Below are 12,778 nucleotides of genomic sequence, written 5' to 3'. Positions count from 1 at the left end.
AAAAAAATTCTCTCAATCAGGTCAATGAACAATATTCCAAGTAGACACAATATATATCCTACGTTTGGTGGTGGTGGGGAGGTTAAGATGTGGGCGGCATTTCTTGACATTAAGGGCTTACTTGCACAAATCAGGACTCATGAGGGATTCTTAGAATAGGTGGTGAGGTCCCGTGAAGAAATGTTTGGCATCAAGGGGAGTGGATGGCGGATAACCACGTATATATGTATGCATACACATAAATACACATAACATATCCATGCACATATACCTATATAAACATACATACATACATGCATGCAGTATACATACAGAAATACACATGTTGTATGCCAACATGTATACAAACAAATATACACACGTTGTATGCCAACATGTATACATACAGAAATACACACGTTGTATGCCAACATGTATACATACAGAAATACACACGTTGTATGCCAACATGTATACATACAGAAATACACACGTTGTATGCCAACATGTATACAAACAAAAATACATACGTTGTATGCCAACATGTATACAAACAAAAATACACACGTTGTATGCCAACATGTATACAAACAAAAATACATACGTTGTATGCCAACATGTATACATATCAATAACAAGTATAGTAATAAAGAAAATAATAATAATAAACAACAGTAATTATAATAATAACATTGATGATAATAATAACAATAATAATAATAATAATAATAATTATTATTATTATTATTATAATTATAATAATAATAATAATGATGACAATTATATTAATAATAATAATTATTATTATTTTTGTTATTATTATTATTATTATTGTTATTATTATTATTATTACAATAATAATGACAATATTAATGATAATGATAATAATGATGATATCAAAATAAAAACAAATAATAATGACGATGATGATGATAATACTAATACTAATACTAATACTAACAATTATAACAGTAATAATTATTAGTAATAACATCGTTGTACCACAATTGTCACTAATATCATGGTTCATATATCATAAGGACGAAGTATAATACAACACATCGAGTGTGTATGTGTGTGTGTGTGTGTGTGTGTGTGTGTGTGTGTGTGTGTGTGTGTGTGTGCTGAATCACGTTGGATCACTTCCATGGGGGCGGCAGTTTTAACTGTTAATTGGGTTGATGCGAGAATTTCTTTCTGATAGTTTCGTCCTCTTGATAACCAAACTGATTATTGAAGGTGAAACTTGGAATACTCCTCGATTCTGCTCTATTGTGTTGGAGGCTTGGATAATTGCTGCCTCTAAACACTGTCTTCGTGTTTTGTTTGATTCTTTTAGGACTAGTTTAGCGCAGTTCCAGTCCATGAGTTTTCTTCAGAGTGAACCACCCATGAATTATTAAAGTTGTATGTTCTCCAGTTCCGCCTGTGTTCTTTCACCCTTGTTTCTACACTATGTGAGGTTTCGCCAATGTATACTTTGTCGCACTCGGCGCACGGTATTGCTTAAACTCCTGCTATGGTTTTGTTGTATGTTTTCTCCCTATGGCGAGTTAGGTTTTTGATGGTTTCACTTGTGTTGCACACGATTTATAAGTTGTTGGGTCGCAGGAGAGGTGACAGGGTGTCGGTGGTTTTTTGCGTGGGAAGGATTAGGAGCATCCATGCTTCCCGTGGTTCTTTGGGATTATTAACTCTTTATACCGTCATCCCATCAGCAGCAGATATGAAGCATGAGGAAGTCAGGCAAGCCAACCACGGATATGTAACTGTGGTAAAGCTGTCATAATTTCTCAAATGTTGTACTTACTCTTCAGACAAAACTGCGACACGACTTCTGTCTTTGATTGTACACTCGATTAAACAATGATCTTGAAATTAGGTGCCGGAAACACTATGAAATGGGGTCGAAACAGGGCAGGAAAGAAGCACAGGTCTGAACAGCATGTTGGCAGCCCTGCTTACCACAGGCGTGGATGTTTAGCATTTAACATGTTTATCACGAGGATTTGGACATCTGAATAGTTTCTACTATGTGTGTTGACAGAATATCATACAATTTGAAAACAATATAATAAAAATCAGGTAGCAGAGAGTGAACCCACCAAACCTAAATGCAGTAACGCTAATGATTGTATAACTCTGGCCAGGGTTCTTAATGGACATGTTTTTGCTTGTTTCAAATTTAATTCCGCCGCGTCCCATCAACATATGGGTATGTCAGAACTTTTTTTCACGGTGAGACCTGTTGACACACCAGTACGTTCTGCGTTTGCGAGGTCCATCATTTGCACATTTTTCAAGTTTCGTGGATGATTTTTGGTAGGCACATGTGAGAGATCTTCCTCTATCACCTGCCAAGCGGGGACACTCCCTGACCTCGCATGACCCCTGCACGCCACTGTCTCGGCAACTCACCTGTTAGCGGTGACCTGGCCAGTAAAGACATGTTGCACCGTGGTCTCTCTGGTGACGAAATTCAAGCCGTCCTTGAAGCCTGCACATGTGAGAATGATGCACCAATCGATGACAATGTGGAAGACAAAGATTACATGGCGCCAGAGGAAGAAACGAATAGAAGTGATGAGGAGGTAATGCCACGAAGGAAAGTGAAGTATGTTGATGTGTTCGGTGAGTGAAACAACACTTATATCGCCTATGTTATTATGTGAAAACCAATATATTCTTGTACTACATACAAATTGGTACCAAATGAACAAATATCTACTTGTTCTGAGTGGTTTGCAATAGTTACTCCTACCATAGAAAACATGACAGCAGAAGTGCAGCTCCAGAGATGACAGTACCAGGTGTTCGGAGGGACTCCTGTATAACGCACTTATAAGCTCAGGTGAGCACTTTTTTTTTTTGTATTTTCCAGTGTTTCTCATAAAAAAAGGAGGTTTTAGCCCCTCCCCCCAAAAAATCGAAAATCTGCCAGGATTGGGGGGGGGGGTCATTGGTGAAAAATCTGCTGGGAGGCACTGGGTTAAAGTACATATCATGGCATGATCCCTCCTTTATTACTCGGATGTTGGTTTTAATGGTGGCATGGTCCCTTCGTTATGGCTCGGACTGTGGATTGAAAAACTTGAGAAAACATTTAATGCTTGGTAAGCATTTGTCCTAAAAGCTACAACCACCTTCTGAGCTAAATAAAGCTAGGCAAGACCGGTGGAATGAATCATAATTCGATATTTTAACCTGTACTGAACACGTAATAATAAGCCAGGTAATAATTCTCCACATAATAATTTCCCACATAATAATACTGTGCTCAAACAGTTTTTCAAAATAGTTCTAGCACGACATTGAAAGTAGTATTTTGTAGGACAATTACAAACCATTGTTACTATTAATGTCGTGAATAGATATCAGAGATTTAGAACCGGGTAATCATTTTAATACGAAGTAATGCTGACAACAGTAAATGATCAAAGCAACTTTACGTCACACGCATGAATATACTTCACTGACACTGTGTGGGCGTTTCCCGTTCAGGCATATACAGTCTGAGTGGAATTTCCGATATCTGGCGTTCACTGGTGTAAAGATCATATTTTGAACTAGTACACACACACACACACACACACACACATATATATATATATATATATATATATATAGATAGATAGATAGATAGATATATTATACAGTATGTGTGTGTGTGCGCGCGCTTATTAAAGCTCGAGTCGTTAACATACCGTCCACAGAGTGGTGCACTAGATCATACCAAAGGAGAAAGTGTTGTTTCTTCACTCCAGTAAGGATGAATGTTTCTGTTACAGCTAGGGCATATTTCAGTGATAAGTGGCATTTCATATAATTAATGTACACATTATCCTTGCTGTAGTATTATACACAACGACAGTGACATAAACATACTGTACATGCACATTCGCATAATAATGAATTTTCTGAGAACAGTCCTAACAAAGGATCTCTCTCTCTCTCTCTCTCTCTCTCTCTCTCTCTCTCTCTCTCTCTCTCTCATCTGGTTTGGTAAGTATTTTGGTGAATTTCGTTGAAGGAACAACAAACGTACGCAGAACATTCGAACAGAATATGGTTCTTCGATGAATGTCTAACCTATTTTTCATGAGCTGCAAGTAGCATTATTACAAATGATTGTGCAGTATGTAATGAAAAATATAATACAGGTACCATTTCCCCTTGTCATGTTAGAAAGAATTCTAGTGTTTTCTTCCTGCGAACACCAGCTGATTGAGTCATAAAAGTTTGAGAGAGTTATTGCTGGTATCATTTACTCTGTCAGCGTTTTATATTCCAGCTAATTTCAAAGGATTATATTCAGATGAATGTGAACATAAGACCGTGAAAGATTTAATATTGGTACAATATCTTCCATCAAGATCGGGACAACCCGAGTATCCTGTTTTAGCTAACGTTAGAATTTCTCCCTACAGCTTGCCTGGAGGACATGGAGATTAAACTGGTGCATCAAAACTCTCTCCGCTTCTGGAACAGAGTGGCCTATGATCACAACTACGGCGGCGTGGCATTCGAAAAGGAAGAGGGCGAGAGGTTGGCCAGTATTTTAGGTAAGAGGTTCACCGCCATCATCATCACATTCATCATCATAGCCATCATCATAACTTTCTTTGCCACTTGCATGGTGTGGGAGGAACATAGAAAGAAGCAAAAAATTACAGAAGTATTAACAATACTCATTTATTTCTTTTCGCTTATACGAGTTCCAACATGACTGCATTGTCGGCCTTGGACACCTAATGGCAACTCTTCACACTACTCAGTCTCTAGCAGCCTCTCTGTTCGATCCTGAAGTCATTCCCTCTGACCTTGATGAGCTTTTTCTTTCTTTCTTTTTTTGTTTTTAACTCAGCAACAACAATAACAAGAATAAAAATAAGAATTTGGTCATTAGTTTCTCAAAGTGCCAGTTCCTCAAAAAAAAAAAAAAAAAAAAAATCACTAACGTTCGAACCTTTGCATTTTACAGTTGCAACAATTGTAATATTACTCATACACACAAGTATCATATGCAGAAGCGACAACAAACTAAACCCAGTAAAAGAAAGACTCAGAGCAGCCACCTGAATGGTTTAGTAGAAGTAAACTGTTACTAGAATAATGGCAGTGTGGTATAAGTAGCGAAATAATAAAGAGTGCCTTATAAAAGCTGGCCACATCCACGCACTCAACATCCAAATTCCGAAGTTTTGGCATCCACCTCTCAGGCCAAATGATCCACACACAATTGAACTTAATAATGTTTGTGGAATAGCTCCTTTCTTCTCAGATAATGAAGATCCAGCTTCTCATTCAACTCATTTGATGAAAATGTAATCACATTCGAATGTCAGTTTGAGCTGTGACCAGTGACACGCATCCGTATGTCATAAGCACAACTCACTCTCATACAAGCATGATTCAGTATTCAGGTAGTGGGAGTGGTTCACGTCTGTCAAGTAAAAACGAACAGACTATATTATGATCCGTATGGATTTTGATAATTAGGTGTTTATGATTATAGTGACAAAATAATATTTCATGAACAAATACAAAGGGTACAAAAAGCGACACATGTGGCTATGTTCTGTGACCTTGATCCTCTACCGATTGTTCTTACAACCAAATCAATTCAGTCTTGTCTTTTCTATCCTTTGCTTCTTACACATTGATTAGATTTTTGCAAAATTATTTTTTTTTTTAATAGATAACCACGTCCAGGGCCAAGACTCAACAAGTTTCATGTTATCTGTACTTCTTATAACTCCTATTTATATCTTTCATCTAATTTGGCCCAGACGGATCAGAAATGGTTGAACTGACCCTGTCCTGTGATCCTTAACCCGCCCCGTCCCGTCGACGTATGGGTACATTGCAACATTTAGCATTTGCCAGTCCCAGCGACGTACTGGTACGTCGTGCAATTGCAAGGTCCCTAATTTGCACAATTTTCATTTTTTGCGTGTGATTTTTCGTCCGTATACACGGGACACCTTCCTCTATTCCTCTACAAGATGCCAAGCAGGGACAATGCCTTACACCGCATGACCTCCCCCCTCCCCCCCCTCACGCCATTGTCTCGGCAATTCACCTGTTACCAATGACCTGGCCAGTAAGGATATTCAGGGCCAGAGTGATTCCCCAATCGATGACAATGTGGAGGGCAAAGTTTACATAGCATTAGAAGAAGAAACAGTCAGAAATAATTATCAGGTAATGTGGCAAAAGAAGGTCAGGTATGGTGATGAGTTAGTGAGTGAAACAATGGTTATAATGCCTATATAACCGTTTGAAAACCAATATACTCTTGTACTACATATAAATTCGTACCAAGTAAATAAATAAATACCGTTTATGAGTTGTGTGAAATAGTTACCCTCCCATAGAACTCGTTTTCTTTGGTGCCAGCCTGTTAGAAAACCCAGTCAGGTAAGGAGGTACTCCTACCTGGATCGAGTATTTTAAACCTCAGGTGAGAGATTTCTCTATGAATATATATATATATTGAGATAATGAGCGATTGGTGGAAAAGATAACTAGATCTGATGTGAGAGGTGTAAAGTTAAGACAAAGACCATGAATAGGATGGATGGACAGTGTGAAGAGAGCGTTGGATGTGAGAGGGGTGTCTGTTGAGCAAGGAAGAGTGGCTGTGGGTAATAGAAATGAATGGAGAGTAATTGTGAATGAATAAACGATGATGCAGCCCTGAGGGGATATTCTCCCGCATTTTGTCTGATCACCTGATCAGGTCAGGTGCTGGTAAGAGGATGGGTCTATTATGATGTGGGAAGGGTAAACCAGCTCTGCTGTCGGGCCCTGCTGCAGATGTCACTGATTGCACTGTGCAGTTGACCTTCGTGCGGTGTGGTGCGGTGAGGATCTGTCCCTTATCCCTTTTGGGGCTAGGATGCGAATGAATGTGTTTGAGTGGATAAGTAAATTGGTAGTGTGTCGTCCTGTCTCGGCTACCTCCCTTTCCTTGGGGGAAGCAACCTAGGTAGAGAGAGAGAGAGAGAGAGAGTGCCTTTTCACCACCAGAGGAGGGTGTGTATTCTTGGACTGATCTCTTGCTATAAATAACATTTAAGACAGACATGGAAGTTTTAGGCCAAGATAAATGGACAGAATATTGTAAGCGCGCCTTTTCACAATCAGGAAAGAAAGACGTGCATTCCAGCATTGATCTCTCGTTATTGCTTAACATTCAGGGTGGTGCGTGGGAAATTTTATGGCAAGTTCAAGTGAAAAGAGAAAAGTAATCTCGTCTCTCTACCACCAGGAAAGAAGGACGTGTTACTGATGGCCAACCACGGGGCATTGGTCACCGCCCCGAACATCTCCATGGCAGTCGAGATGCTGTACTTCCTCGAACGTGCAGCAATGGTCCAGGTGAGACGAAGTGGCTATTGCAGGAATATCTTTCCTTCATTTGAAGTTGTGACAGGTTTTAATCATTTTACGACTATTTCACACAACTCAGTGCACATCATACTTCAGCTCCACATTCATTCCTAGCACTTCTTCTTTGCTAGAGTTATGTTTTTAATCTCATATTTAGGCTCAACATGGAAACGTGTCAATGTTAGGCCAAGTTAAGACAAAAAGGATACAGGTGTGGGAAGGTTGGTAGGCACAACAATAAGCTGGTATGAGGTGAGATCGGGTCAGAATGAGATTAGGTAGGTGTTGGGTGAGACTGCATTCCTATGACACTCCCAGGTGATTGAAACCAAATGGCGTTAACTAGAATAGAATACCAGGTTTATCCCAGCCATGGGACTGTTAATAAGAGTTAACTTTCTCAGACCCCTTAGACTCTGTGAATGAGATAAATTTGTTTGACGGTAGCTGAAATACAATACTAGAGTAGTCCCGGCCATGAGAGTTTAAGCAGGTGCGAGATGATGTTAACCATGTGTGTGGCTGGATTAGGAAGTTGTGAGATGAGGAACTGTAGGTCGGGAGTTGGGATGGCTGAGGGATGAAGTTAGGCAGATTTAAGATAAGGCAGGTGTCAGGCAAATATGAAACGAGCTTAGGTAGATAAGATTATAGATTGGTTTGCAAGATGACTACGTTATTATAAAGTTAGGCATTTGTGTGAGTTCTGCAGGTGGTATTATAGGTGTGAATTAGTCAGTGAGACTAGGTAGACGATGGGTTAGTCAAATTTTGAGCTAGGCAAGTGTGAGTTAACTGAATGGTTGGTGAGTCAGCTGTGGATATGAGGTGTGGCTTAAACAATAAGAATAAGTAGACGAAGGGTTAGCCAAGTGGTGGGTCAAACAGTTGGAAGTTGGAAAGTTGGGGCTTAGGCAGGTGTAAGATAGGCAGGAGGAGGTTTGGCTGTGAGGCAAAATAGTCAGTGAGTTATGAGTTGGACTGTAAGGAGAAGTTGAATGCCGAGAAGTCGAAAAGGACTTAGATGACACTGGCAGATAGGGAGACGAAAAAGTGTAAAGCGAGGATAGCTTATTTCATTATGACAACTTCCTGACGATTTTATTCAGCTTTAGAGAGAGATCTCGTAGTAAAGGGATCAGTAAAGGTTGCATCTGACCTCTCTAGCTAGAAGCCTGTTTCAGTTCGAACGAAAGATCTATCTGTAGCAATAACATAACATAAAATAGTATGGACTGAAGTGGTCAGTAAATGAGTTTATGCGCAAGGTCTTGGCGGCTGTCCACTGGTTGCTTAGACGGTTCAGTAATTGTTGACTTTTCCCTTACAGTTGACCGTTCACTGATTTATTTATTAATACAAAAAAAAAAAAATCATACCATAGACATGAAAAGCTTGTATCTTTCAAATATGACTAACTAAAAAAAAAAAAAATCAGGCAGAAAATCCATCCATCTCAAGATCATTGGACATACGTCAGTTAAATGACTGGAGATCTTAGGTATTGGGAAGAACTGCATGAGGAAGACTGTTTCAGAATTGATCAGTTGCACTACTGAATGGCTGAGAGTACTGGTTGACCCTTTTCTTATATAGCTGTATAAAAACGCAGTGGAAATATGGAGCTTAACGGAAAATGTTCACTGATCAACTTACTAAAATTATCAGTTTATTAGCCAATAGAAATTCCCCAGTGATTACTGATCCTGGTCACTCAGAGTTTCCACTATTGTTGTTAATATTCAGTGATTACAAGCGAACAAGCAAGCGTAGCGAAGCCATGTTTACGTTCAGCTGAGAAATTAGCGGCCCCACACGACCCGGCCCCGCCCAACACGATACGGCCCGACCGCGATGGTTTTCAGAGACTAATAATTTTTCTATTATGTGAGACAGAGAAGAGATTCTTTCGGAAGATAGTAGATACATTCAATAAATTTTGTTTTTAGCTACATATTTGCTCATCAGGCCACAGAAACCCCTTGGAATCCCACCTTTAAAAGGGAATGTACGGAGGGCGTCATTTGACATGTCCCACTTTGAAATCGATTTAAAGCACTGTGAATGTGACACATGCTAGGTATACGTTTTTCACTATCATAATTATATTGTTTGATTGCGTGTGTGTGTGTGTGTGTGTGTGTGTGTGTGTGTGTGTGTGTGTGTGTGAGAGAGAGAGAGTAAATATTATAGCTCAATTAGTCTTCCGTTATTGTTCAGCTGCCTCACCAGAAATGAAAGTTTTCTCAAAGATGAAATTACACTATGATGATAGGTGTATGTACTGTATAGTACAAACGATCGCTCGCCCGTCAAGCGCTCACAAAACGCACTTTACTGGTTACTAACAACTTCCGTAGTGGATGGAACTCTTTATTAATTACTGAAATTGTCTTCTGATTTCTGACAATATCCATCGATTGGCCGACAGAAAATATTGTAAATTAATTAATGACACTTCATTTCCTACCGAAACTGTCCACTTCTATGAGACTTGAATCATTTTATGTGTCTGAATCTTGGCATAGACTTAGAAATCCGTTACCTGAGGCCCAGCAATCTCCCTTCGTGGCACACAACGTCACATGCCACCACTTCCGTACGAATACCTATTATTCATGGTTAATCAATGGAGGTACAGACGGACGAATAGGTAGAGAGTGCACTTACCAGTTTTTCTGTATGGGTTCAATCCCAAACTGGAGGGTGCATTTAAAAGGTTATAGTAGTATGTCCTTTCACGTGTTCTCACATCCTGGCACCGTATCAAGGTTCCCTGGATGACATATATAGACTCTTTAACTCACATCGCCTCCACTACATTTTCCACATGTACAGTAGGTCTCAATACTATCTTTAAAATAATGTGCTGTAAGTCTGACACAATGAACGATGTTATTACACTTGTTGCGTGAGGTGGCAACATATGGTAGGCCTGAATCTGCTATGAAGTTGTGCCATTCACGTAGCGTGGCCCGCATGGTACGGGTAAATAATGGTGCTTGGTTAAAGCACTCGGACATCGTTCAAAGATTTCCTGCACATATAGTGCAGGCCGGGCCATACATTAGCCCGGTCAGTGGGGTATGGGCTGGTTAAATATAGTAAGTGGGGAGGATAGGACCTGGGTATTGCCCAGCACACACGTCCTGTCTCCTGGCTGGCTTTGTGGTGTGTGTGCACTCGGACATGCAGGCCGTATATTATTGACTCTCGCACCGCTGACCCATTTGTGGTTTAATAACGAAATAGTTGTGATGGATATTTCTCTCACGTTGTTTCATGATTTTGGTTTCTCTCAAAATCGAACATGGCAACTCAGCCCATCGTTGTTGCAATGTTTCCCAAGATGCATATAGGTCGGTACATCTGCCATAATGGGTTATATTGTTTAAAATAGAGGTATAAATATTATGAAATGGTTACAATTTACATGTCGATGGATGTTTGCAGTCATGTGGTGCCGATTTGCTTAATAGCGGTAGTGCCTACGACGGCTAACCACGCTTACCAACCATACCGAGACGACAAAAGGTCAGGCAGCAAATTTTATGCTATTGATTATGCCATCTTTCGAACCAGACATTAAAAATAGTTTTGGAAGCTACTGTACGTCTCACCCTATAATCAAAAGCGTTCCACACTAATGCCCATGCGTGAAGCACTGGGTAGGAACGGGTCACAGAAAGCGGTGTCCTCGGCTCTTCGAATCAGTTGTGTTTCAGGACAGGTAAAACACGGATTTAACGTTTATAACAGAGCTGCCCCCCGAACGTTTGGTATATCAAGCCGGCCGTTACAATATCTTTTGGTACCTATTAAACAAGTAAAATTGACTCAAGGCATTCCTTTCCCTTCCTGTGATTGGCGTACTTGTGGCAGAGTTGCAGTGCTAGAACAACTGTATGACTAAACACACACAACCATCTTCGCTGCTCACCCAGTGTGTAATCATTCAAACACTTATACTACTACTTTGTTACTACCACAAGTATTCCAAAAATACAGAGGGAAAAGGAATACTATGAGGCAACTATTCGAGTACATGAAAGGAATGGCACGTTTACAACTGGCGTGGTGGTATTAGAGCGGGTGTTTTGATGACATATCCTTTGGTTTCCTGGAGGGTAACTAAATCCAGTTCTAAAAAATTCGTATCATACAGTCGTCTGGCACAGCCTGGGATCGAACTAGCGTACTTTCAGACAGCAAATCATTTCTCTAACTGCTTGATCAACACCTTTTCCGAATTACTGAAACTCTCAACCGATTACTGCAGGTTCTGGCAATGTCGACTGGAAAGAAATTAAAGATAGTTCCGGAGGAGTTTGTGAGCAAGATGTTCCCGCAGTACTGGAAGAGGGCTCAACATTACGCCGACAGCTTCTTCTACCCCATGTACAAGCTATTGAAACAGACACAACCAGATTTTGAGAACTGATGGCGCAGCTGATGAAGTGGTTCGAAAGTTTAGGTGATACAGGGATGTACTGGATTATGTAACGACACAAGGGAATAATCGGCAGTGCCCTTGTGCAGACGTTACTCTGAGCGTTATGGGGCTGACGGTTTCAGCGGCTGCCATGTTCCTCTCCTTCCCTGCATAACCTGAACTGAATCACCTTGTAGTCCATCCACATTAACCTGGCTGTGGTTTTCATTCATTGGTAGCTTATTTCTCTCAGCTCATTGCAAACTGTATTACGATTCTAAATATTTTCTTGATAGTAACGGTGTTTTCTGACAAGTATCATGTTCTAGTGTAAATCTCTAGTTACAGTTTCATTCGAAGTTGAAGTGGATATATTTTAGTCACTATATATATATATATATATATATATATATATATATATATATATATATATATATATATATATATATATATATATATATATGTACACACTGTTGTAATGATCTAAAATGAAGTTACAATATTTCATCAGTCAGAACATACTTATTGTGTACGAGGCTTCTCATAATAAGACAAAGCTATATAATCAATCAAAATGTTTTTACAGTAGTATTTTAGAGTTACAATAATATTGCGTGATACAATGTATGTGGTATAATGAGGATGATAGCTATAATGGAGATTGGCTCTATCACTGAGCAGTTCAAGTCTATTGTATCAAACAGTGTATGATGTGTTCTAATATTAACGTCAAACAGGACCCTGTTACTCAGAGTCCTACAAATGTGCTAATGTTATACCAGGAAATACTGCAAAATGAGCAATACCATCAACTACTTAAATATTACTGTGCATTGTCGCATTAATGTATTACAATTATGAATTATAGTAATACGGTAGAGTAATATACAGGTAATAGAACAGTAGCAATATTAGAGTAGTATTACGGTATTACATCAACCATGTTGGTTATACACTGTGCAATGAATATCC

At 39.5% G+C, this 12,778-nt stretch overlaps 1 protein-coding gene across 1 annotated transcript in view; it reads left to right on the top strand.

Annotated features, from left to right (window-relative positions):
- The window catches only part of LOC145409236 (putative aldolase class 2 protein RP493), a 40,254-nt gene extending 28,085 nt beyond the window's left edge, over positions 1-12,169 (top strand). Inside the window, exons 5-7 of the mRNA XM_080279718.1 lie at positions 4,407-4,541; positions 7,253-7,362; positions 11,654-12,169. Coding sequence (XP_080135844.1) covers positions 4,407-4,541; positions 7,253-7,362; positions 11,654-11,815 — 407 coding nt within the window. The 3' untranslated portion in view covers positions 11,816-12,169. The remainder of the gene's footprint in view (positions 1-4,406; positions 4,542-7,252; positions 7,363-11,653) is intronic.
- Positions 12,170-12,778: the final 609 nt, after the last annotated feature.

This window comes from Coenobita brevimanus, chromosome 80 (assembly GCF_032717465.1).
Source record: "Coenobita brevimanus isolate Jiangsu-jjx chromosome 80, ASM3271746v2, whole genome shotgun sequence".
Lineage (NCBI taxonomy): Eukaryota > Metazoa > Arthropoda > Malacostraca > Decapoda > Coenobitidae > Coenobita > Coenobita brevimanus.
This window is presented reverse-complemented; position numbering and strand designations above follow the sequence as displayed.